Genomic DNA, 25,757 nt, shown 5'->3' on the forward strand with positions numbered 1-25,757 from the left:
AGGCAGGTGGGGTGGTAGGTGAGGATAAGGGGAACCCTATCCCGAGTGGGGTGGTGGGCGGATGGGGTGAGGGCAGATATACGGAAAATGGGAGAGATGCGTTTGAGAGCAGAGTTGATGGTGGAAGAAGGGAAGCCACATTGTTTAAAAAAGGAAGACATCTCCTTCGTCCTGGAATGAAAAGCCTCATCCTGAGAAAAGAGTCGGCGGAGGCGGAGGAATTGTGAGAAGGGGACAGCATTTTTGCAAGAGACAGGGTGGGAAGAGGAATAGTCCAGGTAGCTGTGAGAATCTGTAGGCTTATAGTAGATATCAGTAGATAGGCCGTCTCCAGAGATGGAGACAGAAAGATCAAGGAAGGGGAGGGAGGTGTCGGAAATTGACCAGGTAAATTTGAGGGCAGGGTGAAAGTTGGAGGCAAAGTTAATGAAGTCGACGAGCTCAGCATGCGTGCAGGAGGCAGCGCCAATGCAATCATCACTGTAGCAAAGGGAAAGAGGGGGACGGATACCCGTATAGACTTGGAACATGGACTGTTCCACAAAGCCAACAAAAAGGCAGGCATAACTGGGACCCATACGGGTGCCATGGCTACACCTTTGGTTTGGAGGAAGTGGGAGGAGCCAAAGGAAATATTATTGACAGTAAGAACTAATTCCGCTAGACGGAGGAGAGTGGCAATAGAGGGGAATTGGTTAGGTCTGGAATCCAAAAAGAAGTGGAGAGCTTTGAGACCTTCCTGGTGGGGGATGGAGGTATATAGGGACTGGACATTCATGGTGAAAATAAGGCAGTGGGGGCCAGGGAACTTAAAATCATTGAAAAAATTCAAAACGTGAGAAGTGTCACGAACATAGGTGGGAAGGGATTGAACAAGGGGGGATAAAACTGTGTCAAGGTATGCAGAAATGAGTTTGGTGGGACAGGAGCAAGCTGAGACAATGGGTCTACCTGGACAGGCAGGTTTGTGGATCTTGGGTTGGAGGTAGAAATTGGAAGTGTGGGGTGTGGGAACTATGAGGTTAGTGACAGTGGATGGGAGATCCCCAGAGCTGATAAGGTTGGTGATGGTATAGGAGACAGTGGCCTGGTGCTCAGTGGGGTCATGATCAAGGAGTAAATAAGAAGAGGTATCAGAGAGTTGTCACTGGGCCTCAGCCAGGTAGAGGTCAGTACGCCAGACAACAACAGCTCCCCACTTATCAGCGGGTTTTATAGTGAGGTTGGGATTGGTGCGGAGGGAGCAGAGAGCAGAGCGTTCCATAGGAGAGATGTTGGAATTGGAATACGATGTGGTGAAGTTGAGACGGTTGATGTCCCGTCGGCAATTAGCAATAAAGAGATCCAGAGCAGGCAGAAGACCAGAGCAGGGTGTCCATGAAGAGAAGAAGAGTTGAAGATGGGAGAAGTGTTCATTGGTAGGGGTAAGAGGGTCCTTGTCAAAGAAGTAAGCTTGGTGATGGAGCCGGCGGAAGAAGAGTTCGGCGTACGCGGAACTCACTGAGGTGTGGGCGAAGGGGGACAAAGGTGAGGCCCTTACTGAGGACAGAGCGCTCTGCCTCAGAGAGTTGAAGGTCAGAGGGAATGATAAAGACCCGGCACGGATGAGAGATGGGGTCAGAGGGGTAGGGAGGCTGGTGGTGTCGGTGGAGAAGGGAGGGTTGGGTTGAGAGGAAGATGGAACATCTGAGGGCCCAGAAGCTGACGATGGGATCTGAGGGAGAGCGGATTGCAGAGTGGTGGTGGGGGAAGGGGAGACGGGAGTCACAGTCGCAGCATGTGAAGATGACATGTTTCTTTAATATTTTAAGCAAGATTACTTTTTTATTTCCATCTTTTACAGTTTCAAACTAACAAAAAAAGGAAAAGGGTCCAAAGCAAAAGTTTGAGCAGCCTGCATGATCAGTACTTAGTAACATCCCCTTAGACAAGTATCACAGCTTGTAAACGCTTCCTGTAGCCAGCTAAGAGTCTTTCAATTCTTGTTTGGGGGATTTTTGTCCATTCTTTCTTGCAAAAGGCTTCTCGTTCTGTGAGATTCTTGGGCCGTCTTGCATGCACTGCTCTTTTGAGGTCTATCCACAGATTCTCGATGATGTTTTGGTCAGGGGACTGCAAGGGCCATGGCAAAACCTTCAGCTTGCGCCTCTTGAAGCAGTCCATTGTGGATTTTGAGGTGTGTTAGGGATCATTATCCTGTTGTAGGAGCCATCCTCTTTTCATCTTCAGCTTTTTTACAGATGGTGTGATGTCTGCTTCCAGTATTTGCTGGTATTTAATTGAATTCATTCTTCCCTCAACCAGTGAAACGTTCTCCGTGCCACTGGCTTCAACACAAGCCCATAGCATGATCGATCCACCCCCATGCTTAACAGTTGGAGAGGTGTTCTTTTCGTGAAATTCTGCACCCTTTTTTCTCCAAATATACCTTTGCTCATTGCGGCCTAAAAGTTCTATTTTAACTTCATCAGTCCACAGGGCTTGTTTCCAAAATGCATCAGGCTTGTTTAGATGTTCCTTTGCAAACATCTGACACTGAATTTTGTGGTGAGGAAGCAAGAAAGGTATTCTTCTGATGATTCTTCCATAAAGGTCATATTTGTGTAAATGTCGGTACACAGTAAATCAGTACACCACCACTCCAGAGTATGCTAGATCTTCCTGAAGGTCTTTTGCAGTCAAATGGGGTTTTGATTTGCCTTTCTAGCAATCCTATGAGCAGTTCTCTCCGAAAGTTTTCTTGGTCTTCCAGACCTCAACTTGACCTCCGCTGTTCCTGCTAACTGCCATTTCTTAATTACATTACAAACTGAGGAAATGACTACCTGAAAGCACTTTGCTATTTTCTTATAGCTTCTCCTGCTTTGTGGGCACCATTTATTTTAATTTTCAGAGTGCTAGGCAGCTGCTTAAAGGAGCCCATGGCTGCTGATTGTTGGGACAAGGTTTGGGGAGTCAGGGTATTTATAAAGATTTGAAATTTGCATCAGCTGGCCTTTCCTAACGATGACAAGCCATAGTCCTAACAAGTTAATTAAGGTTTGAGACCTTGGTAAAAGTTCTCTGAGTGCTTAAGTCTCTTGGGGTGCCCAAACTTTTGCATGATGCTCCTTCCCTTTTTCTCACTATAAAATTGTACGAAACAAAAATAATACACTAATCTTGCTTAAAATGTTGAAAAGAATGTTTCATCTTTAACTTTATGACTTCTGGAGATCAGTTCATCTTCTACTCAATTAACTATTCATAGTAACAGAAATATTGACCAGGGGTGCCCGAACTTTTGCATGGCACTATATGGCTTTGTTACCAAGTTTGCAGATGATATGAAGATTGGTGGAGTTGCGGGTAGTGTTGAGGAAACGAAAAGGCTGCAGAAGAGGAGAATGGGCAAGTAAGCGGTAAATGAAATACAGTCTTGGAAAATGCCTGGTCATGCACGTTGGTAGAAGAAATAAATGTGCAGTCTATTTTCTAAACAGAGAGAAAATCCAAAAATCTCATATGCAAAGGGACATGGGATTCCTTGTGCAGACACACTAAAGATTAACTTGCAGGATGAGTCAGTGGTGAGGAAGGCAAATGCCATGTTAGCATTCATTTCAACAGGTTTAGAATACAAGAGCAGGGATGTGATGCTGAGGCTTTATAAGGCACTGGTGAGGCCTCACTTTGAGTATTGTGAACAGTTTTGGGCCCTTCATCTTAGAAAAAATGTGCTGCCATTGGAGAGGGTTTTGATAAGGTTCACAAGGGTGATTCCAGAAATGAAACCTCTTATCAGAAGAGAAATGTTTGATGGCTCTGGGCCTGTACTCGCTGGAATTTAGAAGGATGAGGGGGATCTCAATGAAATGTTTGAATGTTTAAAGGCCTAGACAGAGTAGATGTGGAAAAGATGTTTTCCATGGTGGTGGGGGGATTCTAGGACAAGAGGGCACTGTTGTGTCTCTGCACAAATACATATCAATTAAATAAAAGCACGTAAGTGGGAGATGGCTTCACATTGCAGTGAGAGCAACAGATAGACAACAGATCAATACGTTGTGCTAGGCAGGCAGGGGTTCATTAATCTAAAAGAAATAGATCGATACATCACAAGCACAGCCTCAGGATAGAGGAGGATCCATTTAAACCTGAGGTGGAGAGAGATTTCTTTAGCCAGAGGGTGGTGAGTTTGTGGAACTTATTACCACAGGCAGCTGTGGGGGACAGGTTGCTGGGTGTATTCAAGGCTGAGAATGATAGGTTCTTGATTGGCCACAACATTCAAGGTTACAAGGAGAAGGTCAGGCAATGGGGCTGAAGATGGGGAAAAAACAAGATCAGCCATGATTGAATGGTGCAGACTCAATAGACCAAATGGACTAGTTCTGCTCCTATGTCTTATGAGCTAAGCATGAATTAGACAGGATAGGGTTAAATAAAGTACTGAATTAGAACATAAGCAATATGCTATTTGACTTCTTGAGATTCTTTCACTGTTCAACAAGATCCTGAGTAATCTTTCACACTCTTCACAATGTTCTGATCTTTTCATTACATCTGCAGACCATATAATATCTAGAAATGTGTTGATCTGGATTTTAGGTGCTATCATTAACAGAGCTAGCACAGCTCCCCTGGGGTAACGAGTTCCAAGAGTTCACACTCTCCTTATGAAGTGAAGTAATAGCTCCTTATTTCAGTCCTAAATGGTAGACTTTATTTTAAGTTTAAGACTTTTTGAGACTCTTTGCTGAATGGTATTGGTCCATGGCATTAAAACATTTGGGATCCCCTGCTCTAAAGGGCCTTTTTCTTTGTGGCATGGACACCACAAATTTATAAATAGGTCAAATTCCTGTCCCATGAAGATCTGAACATTTTAATTGCAAGACAAAGTTTAATAACTAATCTCTTCAATCTGCAGAAACTCTAGCCATCATTCATCATCAATGGCAGTACAATATAGTCCAACCACCATTTAAAGCGTACTTCAGTGCTTGAATTTGACTTCCTAACAAAATTGCTGCTCTGCATCTTGGTGCTTAATTTTTAAGTCTGTAAATGACAATCCACTAGACATAATCCACAATCCAATCATGGACATAATGGATGCTAATTTCAGAGAGATGAATGTTTACAAACATTTGTTTTACCTCTTAATAAATTTCAATCAACTATTGTTGAAATGATTAAGGTTAGAGTGTTTGCATATCCATACTAATAGATTCAGATTCTACCAGCAAAATTGTATGGATGAAATTGTTGATCAAAGTACTTTTATTTTACCATCTTAAACAAGTATTCATATGAACAGCCAACGTGTTTAGGAAGCAGTGGAAATATGCAGTAAATTAGCCTGTCAACTTATGCCATTCCATACTTTTCATAAGATAGTAGCTTCTTAGCCTTCTGTCTCCTTTGAAATCTGATTTTATTTCCACCGCTCATGCCCAATGATCATATTTGCTGAAGCCAAGTCTGGCAATTTGTATTTAAAAAAAACACAAAATGCTACATCACCACATCAGGCCCTTCTGACAATGATAGCCATGCTGCTAATCCAAACTAATCCTCCCTTCATATGATCTAAGTTACTTTGTTCCCTCGCCTGGTCGTGTGCTTTACTGTGTAAATTCCTCCGAAACATTGCTATCATTTCTGCTTCCACACTACTCTTGGCAGAGCATCCCAGATACCTTGCTCTCTCTGTGTAAAACAGTCTCCATCACAAATGTCCTTTAAACTTTTCCCCCTCTCAGCTCAAATCTATGCCCTCTAGTATTTGATATGGGAAGAAGGTTCCACCCACCCGATCTGTTCCTCTCACAATCTTATACACTTACCAAGTCACTCCTCAGCCTCCAACACTCTAGAGAAAGCATCTGCTTTCGTCCAACTTCTCCATTTCACTCATACTCTTTAATCTAGGCAACATTTTCAACATTCTCTCCAAAGATTCCACATTGTTCCTGTAAAGTGATAACCAGAAGTGTACCAAATATGACCTAACCAAGTTTTACAGAGCAGCAATATGACTTGCTGTCCTTTGTACTCAACAGCTTAATCAATGAAGGCAATTATGCAATTTAACTTCTTAAACACCTTAACTATTTGCGTTGCCACTTTCAGAGAGCTGTGGACTTGCACCCCAAAATCCCTCTGTGCATCAGTACTCCTACAGATCCTGCCATCTAATGTGTATTTTTCTTTAACCTCACACTTGTCTGGAGTAAATTCCATCTGGTGTTTCATGGTTCACGTGTCCTGCTCAATCCTTTAACAACTTTCCTCACTATCCACAACTCTGCAATATTTTTCAATATTCATATTGCCCTAATCAGCCTGCAATATTATTGCCCATTTCATATACATGAGGTCCTAACACTGATTTTTGCACAACTCTGCTGGTTACACACCTCCAGTCAGAATAACAATGCTCTGTCTTATATGGCTATGGCTAAGTTGATTTTGAATCCAATCTACCAAGTCTCCATGTATCACATATGCCTTAATATTCTGGATCAGATTCCCAAGAGGCACTTTCCCACAAAATCCAGTATTATCCTTATCCATTTCAATTGTAAAACTTGCATACAAATCATAAAACTTTCAAAAAAAACTTACAAAAGCATATGAGATGACATTTTAGATCAGCTTGTAGTTGATCCCACTCTTGAAAGGCAATTCAGATCTGGCACTGTATAAAGAACTGGATTTAATTAGGGAGCATAAGATAAAGAAACCCATAGTATATATCATAGAATTCACCCTGCAGTTTGAGATGGAAAAGCTAAATCCAGGTGTATCGGTATTACAGTTCAGAAATGTCAACTCCAGAGGCATGAGAGAGGCACCGGCCAACGTTAGTTGGAAAGGGATATTAGAACGGACACTTTGGAGGTTGCAGGATCAGTTCTTACAGAAGAAGCATTCTAAATGAGGCAATAGTGGCTGACAAGGCAAGTTAAAGACAACATAAAAGCAAAAGATAAGACATACAATACATCAAAAAACATTGGGAGGCTCCAGGATCGGGAAGCTTTTAAAAACAAACCAAAGGCACTTCATAGGGTAACCATGAAATATGGAGGTAACTTGGCCAGTAATATAACAAAGGATACCAAGAGTTTTTTTTCCCCAGGTATATAGAGGGAAAGAGAGGCAGGAATGGATATCGGAACACTGGAAAATGGTGCTGGAGAGATAGTAATGGGGACAAAGAAATAGCAGATGAATTCAATAAGTATTTTGTGTCAGGCTGCACTGTGGAAGATGCCAGAAGCAGAGAAGAAATTCAAGAGAATCAGCGGACAGAAAATAATGTAGTTGCTATCACTGAGGAGAACTTGCTTGAGAAGCAGAAAGGTCTGAAGTAGATGCGTCACTTGGGCTAGATGGACTACACCCCAGTGTTCTGAAGGAGATAGCTGAAGAGATGGTGATGGCATTAACAGCCATCTTTCAAGAAACACTAGTTACTGCAATGGTTCCAGAGGACTATAATAAAACAAAACTCACTCCACTCATTAAGGAGGAAGGGAGGTAAAAGACAAAAATTAAAGGCCAGTTAGCCCGACTTCAGTGGTTGACAAGATGTTAGAGTCCATATTAATGATGAGGTTTCAGGGTACTTGGGAGCACATGATAAAACAGATGGAACTCAGCATAAGGGAAAACCCTGTTTCTCAAATCTTTTGGAATTGTTTGAGGAAATAGCAGACAGGATAGACAAAGCAGTGGATGTTGTTTTCTTTGACTTTCAGAAGGCTTTTGACAAGGTGCCACACTTGAGTGTAAAGCAAGTTAAAAGCTGGTTTAGCAATACTCTGAATACTCTTTAAACATCCCCCCATCTCAAAACTATCCTCTCTAATAATTGACATTCCCACCCTGGGAAAAAGGCTTCACCTACCTTATCTATGCCTTTCAGAATCTTATGCACTTGTTTTGGTCCATTCCTCAGCCTCCAACACTCCAGAGAAAACATCTAAATCTGGCTGACTGGCAAGAGGCAATGAGTGGGAGTAAAGGGGAACTTTTCTATTTGGCTGTCGGTGTCAAAACAATTTTCCACAGGGAGTTAGTGTTGTGTCTGCTACTTTTCACATTAAATGTTAGTGATCTGGACGACAGAATTGATAGCTCTGTGGCCAAATTTGCGGATGATGCAAAAATACAGGGGCAAATAATAGTGAGGAAGCAGAGTCTGCAGAAGGATTAGGACAGATGAGGAGAATGGGCAAAGAAGTGGCAATGGAATATAGTGTAGGGAAGTGTACTGTCATGCACTTTGGTAGAAGGTATAACGGCTAGAGACCATTTTCTACATGGGGAGCAAATTGAGAAATCAGAGGTGCAAGTGGATATGGGAGTCTTAATGCAGCATTCCTTAAAGGTAGAGTCAGTAGTATGGAATACAAATGTAATGTTAGCATTTATTTCAAGAGGACTTGAATATACAAGCAAGGATGTATTGCTGAGGCTTTATAAGGCACTGATCAATCTGCATTTGGATTACTGAGAGCAGTTCTTGGCTCCTTATCAGCAAAAGGATGTGGCATTGGAGAGTTTCTATAGGAGGTTCATGAGAATGAGCCCAGGCACGAAAGGATTAATGTATGAGGAACGTTTGATGGATCTGGGCCTGTACTTGCTGGAATTTCAATCAATAAGGACAGATCTTGTCGAAACATATCAAACATATCATTCACGGGCTTTAGTCCATTGTGTGGGGCCTGTCAGAGGTGGCAACTGAGCTTGGCGAACTAAATAAAAGTACAGAAGGAATAAGCGGAGCGACCATTGTCAGGAGTAGGCCAGTGGCCAGAGTAGAAGTGACAGGCTCATTCAGGCTTCGGCAAAAGTGGGCTTTAGCAAAGTAAGTAGACTTCGCTTTTGGCTTTTCTTTACATTTTTTTAGGAATAGAGAGCACATCAGTAGGGTTAATATTTTGCTATGGGTGTTGGATCTGGAAATCCTGGAAATCTTCCATTCTCCCAGATGGCCACATCTGCTCCTGGTGCACTGAGATGCAGTTTCTGAGACAGAGTGTTAGGGATCTGGAGCTGCGGCTCGAGGACCTACAGCTTACTAGGGACAGAAAAAAGGATCACAAGATCACAAGACAAAGGAGCAGAAGTAGGCCATTCAGCCCATTGATTGCTCCGCCACTCCACCATGAGCTAAACTATTCTCCCATCAAGTTCCAATTTCCAGCTTGTTCCCCATATCCCTTGATACTCTGACTAATTAGATACCCTGTCAATCTCCTCCTTAAAAACCCTCAATGATTGGGCCTCCACAGCTGTATGTGGCAACGAATTCCATAAATCCACCACCCTCTGGCTAATAAAATTTCTCCTGATCTCTGTTTTAAATGGGTACCCTCTAATTCTAAGACTGTCGCCTCTTGTCCTGGACTCACCCACCAAGGGAAATAGCCTTTCCACATCTACTCTGTCCAAACCTTTCAACATTCAAAATGTTTTTATTAAATCCCCTCTCATTCTTCTATACTCTAATGAATACAATCTAAGAGCCAACAAATGTTCCTCATATGTTAGCCCCAGCATTCCAGGAATCGTAGATCTTCTCTGAACTCTCTCCAACATCAGTACATCGCTTCTAAGGTGAGGGGAGTGGGGTTTGATATTTGATATTTGTTTTTGATCAGGTTGGATCCATGGCTCTTCATTGTTTCATGACTGTGAGGAAGATGAATTTCAGGGTTGTATACCGCATACATAATTAGATAAAAACGTGCTCTGAATCTTGAGTCCTTACTTTTACTGTAAGTTCCAATTAACACATTACATTAGTCTTGACTTATATTAAATAAATACAATATATAGAAAACTGACTTTACACACAGCAACACAAGCAGTAATAAAAAAGATGTCTGCTACAAACAACACCAAATGTTCAATTCTATTCCAAATAATGAAATTAAGAGTCATATAAAGATACTCCAAAGAAACAGGCCCCTTGGCCCACTGAATCGACAACAACTATATAAAACACCCATTGCACTAATCCGGTTTTTCATGTTATTCAGGCGCCCATCAATTCTCCCAGATTCTATGGCTCACCTGCACTCTAGGCAACAATTTACCTAACAACCTCTGTATCTTTGGAAAATGGAAAGAAACTTGAGCACTTAAAGAAAAATGGAATGGTGACAAAGAGAATGTTTAAGCTCCACACAGAAAGTACCAAAGTCTGGTTTCTGGTGCTGTGGGGCAGTGCTTCTACCAGCTGGGCCACAGTGCCACTCTTAAAAATTAGCTGCTTCACATGATAGAACTTTTATTATCTGTTTTACACCAATGATAAATTTCTACCTTCATCAGTTAATGGTATATCTCTATTAGGCACTACTAACTTAACAATTTCAATTTTATCCATCATTTAGGTATTGACTTGGCTTTCATTGCCTACCCAGTGGCTCTTGGACAGCTGCCGTGGGCACCTCTATGGTCTGTATTGTTTTTCCTCATGCTGGTCACCTTGGGACTTGACACTCAATTTGCAAGTTTAGGTAACAGGATTATTGTTTTACTCCACTCTGACTATACCAACATGCTTCTTTCCATTGTTATAAAGGAAACTCTATTTAAAGACTTATTTTGATTATGTAGGATGAAAACTAAATATGCGTCTGTTCTCCGCTTGTTGTCTCACTGCAATAAAGGATACTTCCATGTGATCTTATTTATTTTTGTATTTCACCAGAAACAATTATAACAACATTGATGGACCATTTCCCCAAGTTTCTGCAATCAAGGCGGTTTTATGCGACATCTGCTGTTTGTTTATTAGTTTACCTCGTTGGACTTGTATGTGTGACCCAGGTGTGCTCTTCGATGAAATGTATGAATCTGTCTACAGTTCTGTTTATAACTCCATCAATTTATAATATCCACCACAATATGGTGTTGGTACTGCAGTGAGATTGGAATTAGAGAGCTAAACACTTGAACAAAAGAGACAAGGGCTTGAGTTCAAATCCCACTATCACAGGCAGAATTTTTAAACTAGTTAATAATCTGTAATTAACAAAACACAAACATAAAATCATCAGATTGTCTTTTAAAACCTGTCAATCTTGTTAATATCCCAGAAGAAAGGAATTCTGCCATTCTTATCTAATCTATCCTACACGTGACTCCAAACACACAACATGGTCGTTAAAAGGCCCTCAGTTCAGGAGCAATGAGTATGGGTGTTGGGGAACACTGAGTGCAAAGTACAGTTCAAATCCTTCAGCTTACCATGTTGTACCAATAAATCTTACCCTTCCCTCCACATTTCTTTCATCTAGATGCCATCTAAGGAGTCTCTTACATGATACTAATTAGTAACATCTACTATCACACCAACAGTGCACTCCAGGCACTTCCCACTTTGTGTAAAAAAACTAACTCTGACAACCCCAGAAAGTACCCTCCACTAACTTTACAGAAATGTCCTCTGGTATCTTCCAATGCTACCTTGATGAAAAGGGCCTGGTTGTCCATTCTCTTGATACCTCTTATCACCTTACGCATCTCTATCAAGTCAACTCTCATCCTCTTTCACTCTAAAGGGGAAAGGACCTCATTCCACCTTTCCTCATAAGACATGTTCTCTCATCCAGACAGGGTCCTGGTAAATTTCTGCACCCTCTCTAATGCTCTCTCACCCTTTTAATAATGAAGCAACCAGACCTGAACACAATTCTTCAATTATGGTCTAACCAGGGCTTTTGTAGAGCTGCAAAATTACCTCCTGACCAATAAAAGCCAATACTTTATATGCCTTTCTTATTAGGAGTTTGAAGCGATTTAGCATGTCAACAAATACACTCAGAAACTTCTATAGTTGTACCGTGGAGAGCGTTCTGACAGGCTGCATCACTGTCTGGCATGGAGGGGCTACTGCACAGGTCCAAAAGAAGCTGCAGAAGGTTGTAAATCTAGTCAGCTCCATCTTGGGTACTAGCCTACAAAGTACCCAGGACATCTTCAGGGAGCGGTGTCTCAGAAAGGCAGCGTCCATTATTAAGGACCTCCAGCACCCAGGGCATGCCCTTTTCTCACTGTTACCATCAGGTAGAAGGTACAGAAGCCTGAAGGTACACACTCAGCGATTCAGCAATAGCTTCTTCCCCTCTGCCATCCATTTCCTGAATGGACTTTGATGCTTTAGACACTATCTCACTTTTTTAATATACAGTATTTCTGTTTTTGCACATTTTAATAATCTATTCAATATTTGTAATTTACTTGTTTATTTATTATGTTTTATTTTATTTTATTTATTATTACTTTTCTTTCTGTCTCTCCTAGATTATGTATTGCATTGAACTGCTGCTGCACGTCACATGCTGGTGATAATAAATCTGATTCTGATATATAATTCTCACTTCAGCTTGTGACTTAATATAGCCCCTGGCCAGGCCAAATTTCAGAAATCTCGTTTGGGTGGATACTGCGCGATGTGATTTGCTACAAATCAGTACCGCAAAATAACAAACAGTACACAATATGACATTAAACGATGAAGCTTTATAATTCTTACTTTGACTATATGGTTAGTAAAGAAATGAAAAAGAGGGCTCAATCTTACTAAACAGTCTGTTGCTCAAAGTTGGAGCTCACTGATGAGCTGATCGTCCACCATCAACCTCCTCTGACTGTCACTGCCCTTCGGACCCTCGCTCCAAGTACATTCATTTATTTAAATAGTTGAGTAAGTAGTGCAACAAAACAGAAATAAAGTAGTAGTGAGGTAGTGTTCATGGAGTATTCTGTTCAGCTCTGTTTGCCTCATCCTCAGGAATGATGTGGAAGCTCTGAAGAGAGTGTAGCAGAGATTTATCAAAACACTGCCTGGATCACAGAACACATCTTCTGAGGAAAGGTTGAACAAAACCTCTTTGAAGTGAAGGAGGATCAAAGGCAACTTGATAGAGGTGTATAAGATTATAAGGTGCACAGAAAGAGTGGACAGCCAGTGGTTCCCCTGCCCACCGCCCCAAAGTAGCAAAGGACAACATGAAAGAATATACTTTTAAAATGATCTGAGCAAAGTATAGTGGGATGTCAGTTCTGGACACGGTAGCACTGGCAGATACAGTAAGGACATTTAAGAATCTCTTAGGTAGGCATATGAATAAAAGAGAAATGGAAGGTTAAGTGTTATGAAGAATGTTAATTGTGAGCCAAAAAGCCTGTACTGTTCCATGTCTGTGTTATAGGATGTACATGTGAATGTCAATTAACCTGAAGCAGAGATACTTGGTGTTAACGAAATCTCCAGAGGAGTGTTATGGTGTCTTGGCTTCTCCTTCAAGCAATATACCAAGCTATTAAAGGGATGCAGGGAAAAGTTTCATGGATAATCTCAGAACAAGAGAATGAACACAAATCAAGCAAACATTAGGACTGTGTGAACATTTAAAAAGTAATCCTATAGATGCTGGAAATAAGCATCAAAAAATATAAAACTCAAGACTTTCTAAGTGTTTCTAACATGTCCTATTGAACTGGAAGGCATCTGGTGGCATAAATGTGTTTTCCCTTTTTAATCAGCCTCTTAATTTGAACATTGAGTGTTTTGTATTTATCACCTGACATTTTCTAATTTCCATTTAATTTTAGGCTGGGATTTACTGGATAAATTTAATAGATTATTTCTGTACCGGAGGGATCCTTATATTATCGGCTCTAGTGGAACTCATTGGAATCAGCTGGATCTATGGTAAATACAAAGAAAAATAAAACACTGGACAACAAATTTAATTGCTTCCTCAGAAATTCTTTGTGGCTATAATAGACTGCATGAAGCTGAACAGAAATATAATTTCAGACTATGTGTATCACACGTTAATGTGGAGAAACAGAAATTGTCTAATTAAATATTATGCATTTAATTGCATAACAGTGCTGATGCTTTGCAGTAGTTCAAGCAACGTAAATTTTTTGTTCATGATTTTTCTTTGTACTCAGTGTCTAGAGCTTCTCATTAAGTCTCCAACAATAATCAGCTAGCATTGATGGATTCCACTGGCCCTAAATTAGTTCCTGAATCACTGCAGTCTGCTGGTGAAACATTTCACTATGCTCATTGCTGACAGTGCCAAGATTTTCAGGGAAGAAGTCTGAATGGGAATGCAGAAAATTAGTGAAAAGTTTTACTTCATGGTTTTGTATGCTTAAGCCATGTTGTCAACAAGCTGCTCTGTAGTTGCAAAGAAAATTTCCAACAACATTCTTGAAAGCCTTCCATGCAATTTTCTCCAGTCCAACTATAAGTTCTTCAAATTGCCTATTATTGATGATCTTGTAGCGGTGTGCTAAACACAGCACTGGAATAACAACACGCAGACGATGAGTTGCAGTTGCAAAAAAGATTTATTCAAACTTCGCGGCCTCGCTTTTAAGTCTTCCCATTTCCATCCTCCTCGGGCGGGAATGCTGTAGGGGGACGCATATTCACAGTCCCTTCCCGCATGCGGGCTTTTCCTCTTGCTGTTGAGGAAGACCTGGCGCCCTTTTTGGGGTCAGCCTCTCTGTCGGTGCACAACATTTTGTGAGCCGGTTCGAGTGCGCTGGGAAGTGGGTCACCACATAACCCCTCCCCAGAACCAGCGATACACCCCCCAATGTCCACAGTTGGAGTTGGCTTCTGTTTGGGAGGTCTGTCTCTGCGCCACGGTGCCTGAGCTCCAACCAGCTGCGCCGTCCACATGTGCCGGTTTGAGTCGGTCCACTGTGAAAATCTCCTTTCTTCCCCCAATGTCCAGCACGAATGTAGACCTGTTGTTCCTGATCACCTTAAATGGCCCCTCGTAGGGCCGCAGTAGTGGTGCCCGATGTCCACCCCGTCGTACAAAAACGAACTTACAGTTTTGCAGGTCTTTGGGTACGCAGGTTGGGCTCTGTCCATGCTGTGAAGTGGGTATGGGGGCCAGGTTACCAAGCCTCTCGCGTAGTCTGCCCAGGACCCCTGCGGGTTCTTCTTCTTACCTTGGGGCTGGTATGAACTCTCCTCGGACGACCGGGAGTGCGCCGTACACCAACTCGGCCGACGAGGTGTGCAGATCCTCTTTGGGCGCCATGCGGATTCCGAGCAGGACCCAGGGAAGCACGTCCACCCAGTTAGGCCCTTTGAGGAGGGCCATGAGAGCCGACTTCAGGTGACGGTGGAAACGCTCCACCAGTCCGTTCGACTGTGGGTGGCAGGCAGTTGTGTGGTGCAGCTGTGTCCCCAAAAGGCTGGCCATAGCTGACCACAGGCTGGAGGTGAACTGGCGCCTCTGTCGGAGGTAATGTGGGCCGGTACACCAAAGCGAGATACCCAGATTGCAATCAGTGCTCAGGCACAGGATTCGGAGGTAGTGTCAGTGAGCGGGACCGCCTCTGGCCATCTTGTGATCCGGTCTAAAATAGTGAGGAGGTGCCGTGCTCCTCGCGACACTGGCCGGGGGCCCCACGATATCCACATGAATGTGGTCGAAACGCCGGCAGGTGGAGTGGAACTGCTACGGCAGGGCTTTAGTGTGCCGCTGCACCTTGGCTGTTTGGCAGTGCATGCATGTTTTGGCCCATTCACTGACCTGCTTGCGGAGTCCATGCCAAACAAACCTGTTGGCCACCATCCGGACGGTTGTGCTGATGGAGGGGTGCGCTAAGATGTGAATTGAGTCGAAAACTCGCTGCTGCCAGGCTGCCGGGACAATGGGGTGAGGTTGGCCGGTAGCTACATCACACAGTAGAGTCCTCTCACCTGGGCCTACGGGGAAGTCTTGGAGCTGCAAACCAGAGACTGCAGTTCTGAAACTAGGGATCTCATCAGCTGCCTGCTGCGCCTCCACCAGCGCTGCATAGTCCACACCCTGGGTCAGGGCCTGGATGGTAGGTCTGGAGAGGGTGTCCGCCATGACATTATCCTTTCCTGAGACATGCTGGATGTCTGTCGTGTAGTCGGAGATGTAGGACAGATGTCGCTGCTGGTGGGATGACCAGGGATCAGATACCTTCGTGAACACAAAGGTAAGTGGTTTGTGGTTCGTGAATGCGGTGAAGGGCCTACCTTTTAAGAAGTACCTGAAATGCTGGTTTGCCAGGTATAGTGCCAACAGCTCCCAGTCGAAAGCACTGTATTTGAGTTTGGGTGGTCGTAGGTGTTTGCTGAAGAATGCCAGGGGTTGCCAGCGACCCTCGATGAGTTGTTCCAGCACCCCACCGACTGCCGTGTTAGATGCGTCCACTGTGAGGGTGGTAGGGACGTCTGTTCTGGAGTGCACTAGCATCGCGGCATTTGCCAAGGCTTCTTTGGTTTTAACGAAAGCAGCTGCAGCCTCTTGGTTAAGATAAGCGGCTTTGCCAACCTGGGATGCATGGACTCTTTGCTGAATGGTATTGGTCCATGGCATTAAAACGTTTGGGATCCCCTGCTCTAAAGGGCCTTTTTCTTTGTGGCATGGACACCACAAATTTATAAATAGGTCAAGTTCTTGTCCCATGAAGATCTGAACATTTTAATTGCAAGACAAAGTTTAATAACTAATCTCTTCAATCTGCAGAAACTCTAGCCATCATTCATCATCAATGGCAGTACAATATAGTCCAACCACCATTTAAAGCGTACTTCAGTGCTTGAATTTGACTTCCTAACAAAATTGCTGCTCTGCATCTTGGTGCTTAATTTTTAAGTCTCTAAATGACAATCCACTAGACATAATCCACAATCCAATCATGGACATAATGGATGCTAATTTCAGAGAGATGAATGTTTACAAGCATTTGTTTTACCTCTTAATAAATTTCAATCAACTATTGTTGAAATGATTAAGGTTAGAGTATTTGCATATCCATACTGATAGATTCAGATTCTACCAGCAAAATTGTATGGATGAAATTGTTGATCGAAGTACTTTTATTTTACCATCTTAAACAAGTATTCATATGAACAGCCAACGTGTTTAGGAAGCAGTGGAAATATGCAGTAAATTAGCCTGTCAACTTATGCCATTCCATACTTTTCATAAGATAGTAGCTTCTTAGCCTTCTGTCTCCTTTGAAATCTGATTTTATTTCCACCGCTCATGCCCAATGATCATATTTGCTGAAGCCAAGTCTGGCAATTTGTATTAAAAAAAACACAAAATGCTACATCACCACATCAGGCCCTTCTGACAATGATAGCCATGCTGCTAATCCAAACTAATCCTCCCTTCATATGATCTAAGTTACTTTGTTCCCTCGCCTGGTCGTGTGCTTTACTGTGTAAATTCCTCCGAAACATTGCTATCATTTCTGCTTCCACACTACTCTTGGCAGAGCATCCCAGATACCTTGCTCTCTCTGTGTAAAACAGTCTCCATCACAAATGTCCTTTAAACTTTTCCCCCTCTCAGCTCAAATCTATGCCCTCTAGTATTTGATATGGGAAGAAGGTTCCACCCACCCGATCTGTTCCTCTCACAATCTTATACACTTACCAAGTCACTCCTCAGCCTCCAACACTCTAGAGAAAGCATCTGCTTTCGTCCAACTTCTCCATTTCACTCATACTCTTTAATCTAGGCAACATTTTCAACATTCTCTCCAAAGATTCCACATTGTTCCTGTAAAGTGATAACCAGAAGTGTACCAAATATGACCTAACCAAGTTTTACAGAGCAGCAATATGACTTGCTGACCTTTGTACTCAACAGCTTAATCAATGAAGGCAATTATGCAATTTAACTTCTTAAACACCTTAACTATTTGCGTTGCCACTTTCAGAGAGCTGTGGACTTGCACCCCAAAATCCCTCTGTGCATCAGTACTCCTACAGATCCTGCCATCTAATGTGTATTTTTCTTTAACCTCACACTTGTCTGGAGTAAATTCCATCTGGTGTTTCATGGTTCACGTGTCCTGCTCAATCCTTTAACAACTTTCCTCACTATCCACAACTCTGCAATATTTTTCAATATTCATATTGCCCTAATCAGCCTGCAATATTATTGCCCATTTCATATACATGAGGTCCTAACACTGATTTTTGCACAACTCTGCTGGTTACACACCTCCAGTCAGAATAACAATGCTCTGTCTTATATGGCTATGGCTAAGTTGATTTTGAATCCAATCTACCAAGTCTCCATGTATCACATATGCCTTAATATTCTGGATCAGATTCCCAAGAGGCACTTTCCCACAAAATCCAGTATTATCCTTATCCATTTCAATTGTAAAACTTGCATACAAATCATAAAACTTTCAAAAAAAACTTACAAAAGCATATGAGATGACATTTTAGATCAGCTTGTAGTTGATCCCACTCTTGAAAGGCAATTCAGATCTGGCACTGTATAAAGAACTGGATTTAATTAGGGAGCATAAGATAAAGAAACCCATAGTATATATCATAGAATTCACCCTGCAGTTTGAGATGGAAAAGCTAAATCCAGGTGTATCGGTATTACAGTTCAGAAATGTCAACTCCAGAGGCATGAGAGAGGCACCTGCCAACGTTAGTTGGAAAGGGATATTAGAACGGACACTTTGGAGGTTGCAGGATCAGTTCTTACAGAAGAAGCATTCTAAATGAGGCAATAGTGGCTGACAAGGCAAGTTAAAGACAACATAAAAGCAAAAGATAAGACATACAATACATCAAAAAACATTGGGAGGCTCCAGGATCGGGAAGCTTTTAAAAACAAACCAAAGGCACTTAATAGGGTAACCATGAAATATGGAGGTAACTTGGCCAGTAATATAACAAAGGATACCAAGAGTTTTTTTTTTCCTAGGTATATAGAGGGAAAGAGAGGCAGGAATGGATATCGGAACACTGGAAAATGGTGCTGGAGAGATAGTAATGGGGACAAAGAAATAGCAGATGAATTCAATAAGTATTTTGTGTCAGGCTGCACTGTGGAAGATACCAGAAGCAGAGAAGAAATTCAAGAGAATCAGAGGACAGAAAATAATGTAGTTGCTATCTCTGAGGAGAACTTGCTTGAGAAGCAGAAAGGTCTGAAGTAGATGCGTCACTTGGGCTAGATGGACTACACCCCAGTGTTCTGAAGGAGATAGCTGAAGAGATGGTGATGGCATTAACAGCCATCTTTCAAGAAACACTAGTTTCTGCAATGGTTCCAGAGGACTATATTAAAACAAAACTCACTCCACTCATTAAGGAGGAAGGGAGGTAAAAGACAAAAATTAAAGGCCAGTTAGCCCGACTTCAGTGGTTGGCAAGATGTTAGAGTCCATATTAATGATGAGGTTTCAGGGTACTTGGGAGCACATGATAAAACAGATGGAACTCAGCATAAAGGAAAACCCTGTCTCTCAAATCTTTTGGAATTGTTTGAGGAAATAGCAGACAGGATAGACAAAGCAGTGGATGTTGTTTTCTTTGACTTTCAGAAGACTTTTGGCAAGGTACCACACTTGTGTAAAGCAAGTTAAAAGCTGGTTTAGCAATACTCTGAATACTCTTTAAACATTCCCCCCATCTCAAAACTATCCTCTAATAATTGACATTCCCACCCTGGGAAGAAGGCTTTACTTATAGTTTTGACACTACAGGTAATGTCCTTGCCCTTACCTGATATCAGGGTGAACAGTGGGTGCATGATTCGGGGTGCTGAGGGAAGGAAATGGTGGTAGAAATACATCATACCCACAAATTCCTGCAGGCCTTTGAGTGTGTTGGGTCGGGGTGTTACAAATTCAGCAATAATAAATATGTAAGAGAGGCAGGGTTTTTTTATAACAAATAAAACATTTATTAAACATTGAAAAACAAACCCCCAAAAAGTAAGCAAACGACTAACACAACCGGAAATCAGCTGCTGTGCGGCAGCTTAAACAGTTCTTAAAGCGATAAAGCAAAAATGGTTCTTAAAGCGATGTTGCAAAAGCAGTTCTTCAAAGTAGTACTGCAAAAATTGAAAATGCTTACAGTCCATTAAAGGAGAGACTTTAAGACAATTTAAATTATCTTTCACCTTGTGTTGTTGCGGTTCCCAGTCGAACTGTACTTTTCCCGGAGAATTTACGAAGATGAAAATGTAACGGCTTAAAGGCACTGACCTTTCCTTGACAAAACCGTACCCAACTCTTTCTGCTATTATTGCAGGGGTTACCACGGGGACAGCCAACAAATTCCTTCCAAATGAGGATCAAACAAGGTCAACGCTGTTTCACCATCGAAATCGACTTCCCTCAATCTTTTAGCTCTTGAACTCCGATCTTCACTCTCCACTGATTTTTAACTGTATTATAAAGAAACTCTCAGCAATGACCTTTTAAACTTTAGACAGAAAATAAAACTCCACCTTTCAATGGAACTGCATCATAATATTGGACCATACAGTAGCATGGAATCAAAATGGCAAATCAAGCCACGAACTGCCCCTCCTCACAGGGAGTGGTCCTCCTTTTATACCCTTTTAAAAAACCTGTCACATGACTGACCTCTACTGTCAGGAAAATGACGTCACTCCACCATCACAAGACCATTACCTTAGGCCCGGTATAGCTTCAACACCACTGTCAAGTGAGAAGTACAAGATACCCACGGGTACGTAACGGGGGAAGTGGCGGACCGTGTCTACCTTGGCAGGCAGAGGGGTTGCCCCGTCTTCAGTAATCCTGTGGCCCAGGAAGTTGATGGTGTCGAGCCTGAACTGGCATTTGACTGGGTTGATTGTTAGGCTGTATTCACTCAGTCGGGTGTAGAGTTGACAGAGGTGGAACAGATGCTCCTGATGACAACTGCTGGCTATGAGGATGTCATCCATATAGATGAACGCAAAGTCCAGGTCACATCCATGAGCCGCTGAAATGTCTGTGCGGCATTCTATAGGCTGAACGGCATTCGGAAGAATTCGAAAAGGCCAAACTGAGTGATGAGTGCTGTTTTGGGGATGTCATCAGGATGCATCAGGATTTGATGGCATCCCCGGACGAGGTCCACCTTGGAGAAGAACCTTGCACCATGCAGGTTTGCTGCAAAGTCCTGAATATGCGGCACAGGGTAGCGGTCGGGTGTGGTAGCCTTGTTCAGCCTGCGGTAGTCGCCGCATGTTCTCCAGCCCCGTTGCTTTGGGCACCATGTGCAGGGGGGAGGACCATGGGCTGTCGGACCGCCGTATGATCCCCAATTCCTCCATCCTCTTGAACTCCTCCTTCACCAGTCGGAGCTTCTCCGGGGGAAGCCTTCAAGCACAGGCATGGAGGGGTGGTCCCTGGGTCAGGATGTGGTGCTGTACTCTGTGTCTGGGAATGGCTGCCGTGAACTGCGGTGCCAGAACTGATGGGAAGTTCACCAGGACTCTGGTGAATTCATTGTTGGACAGCGTGATGGAGTCCAGGTAACTGGGCTGGCAACTTGGCTTCACCCAGGGAGAACGTTTGAAAAGTCTTGGCGTGGACTAGTCTCTTCCCTTGCAGGTTGACCAGCAGGCTGTGAGCTCACAAAAAATCTGCCCCCAGGAGTGGTTGGGCCACGTGAACTGGCTGGAGCTGAACTGTAGTCGCACCGTACGGGTGCCGTAGGTCTTTACTGTGCTGCCGTTCACGGCCCTCAGGGTGGGACCCAGTTTTCTGTCGCGGGTGTCATAACTCAGAGGTAAGACGCTGATCTCGGCTCCAGTGTCGACCAAAAAGCGGCGTCCCGACTGTTTGTCCCAGACATACAGGAGGCTATCCTGATGGCCAGCCGCTGTAGCCATCAGCAGCGGCTGGCCCTGGCATTTCCCAGGAAGGCTACAGTGGCAGGCTTCTGTGCCCCACCGCTGGTGGTAGAAGCACCATTGTTCGTTGGCCTCCACACTCCTGTCTCTGGGTTGTGTGGGCTCAGCTGCTGGTCCTGGTCTGGTCTGCTGGTGGGCGCATGGCCTGGTGATCTGTGCGATGGATGCCCCACTCTCCTTCTTGACTTTCCACAGCACATCTGCCTGGGCCACCACCTTCTGGGGGTCACTGAAATCCACGTCGGACAGCAGCAGGCGTTTGTCCTTGGGCAGCTGCTCCAGGAACAACTGCTCAACCATGAGGTGGAGCTTGTGTCCTTCAGCCAGGGCCGGCATCTCGTTCATTAATGCCAACGACAGCCTGTCTCCCAAATCATCCAGGTGCAGTAAGCGGGCAGTTCGCTCTCACCGTGAGAGTCCAAAAGTCCTTATGAGCAGGGCTTTGAATGCTGTGTATTTGCCGTCTTCCAGGGGCGACTGTATAAATTAAATGCAAAAGAGTACAGCTGTCCCAGAGCCAGATGGCCACAGGGGACCGTGCACTGTGTGTCTCCTCCCTTTACCACTCCTGGAGCTGAAAACCACCTGCCTAGACATTCGGTGTGACCAACTCACTGTCTTCCTACCCATGGTGCTCTCAGTATCTTACTTGATCTTTGATTCGTCCAACTCCAGCTCCAGATCCTTTACGTGGTCAGTCAGGTGCTGTAACTGGGCACACCTAACTCAGGTGTAATCACCAGGGACACTAAACTTTATCCTGATCTCCCACATTCTGTGGAAGGAGTATATTTCTGCCCCGGATGCCATCCAGATACACAAATTCTAAAAATTAAAGACAAAAAGACCTTATACATTGATACCTATGCCTCTGCTCTGGGTTCTCATTGAAGTCTCATAATTCAAAGCCTCACCACTTGACCCTTAAACCCCTAAGTACAGCATTTTGGACTCAAACACGTCCACTCTGTAAAACAACCATTTCAAAAGGTCATCCCACCTGGCTGTCACATAAAGATAGTAAAATATTATTAAAGATGCTTTAGCAGGCAACTTACAATATAGGTAATTAGACAAACTCAAAATGGCTTTTTGAAAAGGAAGATGTTGGAGCTGAAGAGGGAAATGGAAGCTGAAACAAGAAGTCAGTGCAGAGTCATGCTGTGCTTGTCACGGTGAACGCTCGCAGGACTGAACCCAGGTGCGAATGAATGACAGGCTCACAACTCGACCCAGGAGAGGAGAAATGACAGAATCCCCATTAAGAGACGGAAACAAGAGGTTAGGAATACTAACAGAGCTGTGGAGGAAAGACTGAGCAACTCTCCAACACCTCTAAGGTACTAAATGAGAGTCCTCTTTAAATAATCACAGAATGTGGGAAATATGTGCCATTCTTAATTAACTTGACAAGATTGGTGGACCGAACCCAAGTGCTGAACACAGGCTCAGAGGGCGAGTTGGGAGGCATTGCCGTCGTAGTGAAGGTTCCAAGGGAGTCTTTGCCTGGAGTCTTGGTTCTAGTAGATAGTTTAGGAACGAGGTTAGACTTAGAACTGATAGCCCTAAGTCCCGTGGACTGAGGTTACTCTTACATGAGTTGAGCAACGAACTGGCACCTTCTAGTTGTGGTCACAGGATTCTTATACTGTCTTGGTTGATGGAATGCAGGTGTTTGTAGTTGTTGGAACCAGGGAATGATTGGGAACTAAAGGTAGTTAAGGCTCAATTCCTGAGGAAGATAGCCAGGAGGGACCAGGACAGTAACCCCCCCCCCCCCTCAAAGGGAACCTCACAGCAATCCTCCAGGCCTGTCTGAGTGGTCCCAATGAAGTCCTGGATGAGGGAAGGGTCTAGGATGAAGGAGTGGGGGACCCAGGAATGCTCTTCAGGACTGTATCCTTCCCAATCCAACAGACCCCTGCCCCGACAGCGCACATCTAGCAGTCGTCAGATGGTGTATGCCAGATGGTTGTCAATGAGACGGGCAGGGAGAGGAGTCTCAGCTGGGGGACACAAGGGGTTGACGGAGACTGGCTTTAACTGAGACACATGAAAAGTTGGTAGAATGCGCATGGACTTCGGCAGCTTTAGGCGGACTGCTGTGGGATTGATAACTCTTTCAACCTTGAATGGTCCCAGGAAGCGAGGGGCCAGTTTCCTCTGTTCATTTTTGAGCAGGATGTCCTTGGAGGAAAGCCACACCATCTGCCCCGGATGATACTCCGGTGCCGGAGTCCGGTGTCAGTCAGCTATCTTCTTATTCCGATTTGTTGATCTGAGTAGGGCTGTGTGTGTTTCCTCCAAACATTACGGCACCAATCAATATGCTCCCAAACCGACAGTACTGCAATATCCTCTTCCTGTGCGGGGAACAGTGGTAGTTGGTACCCAAGGGAGCACTCGAACGGAGACCTCCCAATGGCAGAGCTCACCAGAGGGTTGTGGGCGTACTCAACCTCGCTCCAGGTCGACAGATTATTTGCTGTTACACAGCGTAACGTCAGCTCCAGGTCTTGGTTGACCCGTTCGGTCTGCCAGTTCATCTGGGTGTGGAAGCTGGATGACAGGCTGACTGATGCACCCAAGGCTTGACAGAAGGCCTTCCATACCTGCGAGACGAACTGGGGACCTCGATCACAGACAATATCCACGGGGATTCCATGGAGCCGGAAGATGTTGCGGATGAGAAGATCTGTAGTTTCTTGAGAGGAAAGGAGTTTAGGGAGGGCTACAAGGTGCACCACCTTGGAGAATCAGTCTACCACCGTGGTGTTTCTGCGGGAGCGGGGTAAACTGGTGATGAAGTCTAGGGCAATGTGTGACCAGGGACAGGTAGAGGATGAAGAAGACCTGCAGGTGGTCGATGAGAGACCTTTCCCCAGGCACAGATGGAACAAGCTGAAACACAAGAGCGTGTCTCCCCCTCCATGGACGGCCACCAGAAGCATCTCCTCAGGAGAGCCAGGGTGCGATCACTCCCGGGATGGCAGGCGAACCGGGATGTGTGTCCCCATTGGAGAACCTGAGGCCTGACAGAGACAGTCGCTGGGTCCATTTCCAGGGTTGGGGTCATCCCGGTGGGCTTCCTTTACTTTAGCCTCGATCTCCCAAGTGAGGGTGGCCACCATTCAGGATGGTGGGAGGATCATCTCGGGACTGGAGGTGTCCTCCTTGGAGTCCTGCTGGCGGGATAGCGCGTCCGGTTTCCCGTTCTTGGATCTTGGTCGGTACATGAGGGTAAACTGGAATCGTTCAAAAAACAATGCCCAACGGGCCTGGCAGGAGTTCAATCATTTGGTGGTCTGGATATACCCCAGGTTCTTATGATCCATCCATACCACAAACGGGTGCTCTGCCCCCTCCAACCAGTGCCTCCATTCTTCCAGTGCCAGTAGTTCCCGATTCCCCACGTCGTAATTCTGCTCAGTGGGGGACAGTCAGCAAGAGTAGAAGGCGCAGGGGTGAAGCTTTTCATCCGAACTTGCCCGTTGGCATAGGACTGCTCCCACCCCAGAGTCAGAGGCGTCCACCTCCACAATGAGTTGACGGGATGGGTCTGTGTGGACCAGGATGGGAGTGGTGGTGAAACGCCTCTTCAAGTCGGTGAATGCTGAGTCCGCTTCGGAGTCCCAGCAAAACGGTGTGGTAGGCGAGGTGAGCCGGGTAAGGGGGGCTGCCACTCGACCGTAGTCTCTGATGAATCTGCGGTAGAAGTTTGCAAACCCCAGGAATCGTTGAAGCTGTTTGCGTGTTGTGGGTCTGGGCCATTCCTCCACTGCCCGGATCTTCTCAGGGTCTGCTTTTACCTGCCCGCTTTCAATGATATCGCCTAGGAAGCTGACCGAAGGGATGTGGAACTTGCATTTATCCACCTTTGCAAATAACTGGTTTTCCCACAGCTGTTGGAGGACTTGACAGACATGGTGCACGTGTTCTTCGGAGCTGCAAGAAAATCAGAATATCATCAAGGTAAACAAATACGAACTGATTTATAGAGTCCCTCGGTATGTCATTGATCAGGGTTTG

The 25,757-nt window shown here is 44.3% G+C and overlaps 2 protein-coding genes across 2 annotated transcripts in view; both read left to right on the forward strand.

The window, feature by feature from the left end:
* The window catches only part of LOC132398276 (uncharacterized), a 1,154,100-nt gene that overhangs the window by 545,323 nt on the left and 583,020 nt on the right, over positions 1–25,757 (forward strand). The gene's annotated exons all lie outside the window — the stretch shown is intronic.
* The window catches only part of LOC132397863 (sodium- and chloride-dependent neutral and basic amino acid transporter B(0+)-like), a 116,106-nt gene that overhangs the window by 59,593 nt on the left and 30,756 nt on the right, over positions 1–25,757 (forward strand). The window contains exons 9-11 of the mRNA XM_059976619.1: positions 10,401–10,526; positions 10,721–10,839; positions 13,630–13,729. Coding sequence (XP_059832602.1) covers positions 10,401–10,526; positions 10,721–10,839; positions 13,630–13,729 — 345 coding nt within the window. The remainder of the gene's footprint in view (positions 1–10,400; positions 10,527–10,720; positions 10,840–13,629; positions 13,730–25,757) is intronic.

The sequence above is a fragment of the Hypanus sabinus genome, chromosome 8, assembly GCF_030144855.1.
Source record: "Hypanus sabinus isolate sHypSab1 chromosome 8, sHypSab1.hap1, whole genome shotgun sequence".
NCBI lineage: Eukaryota > Metazoa > Chordata > Chondrichthyes > Myliobatiformes > Dasyatidae > Hypanus > Hypanus sabinus.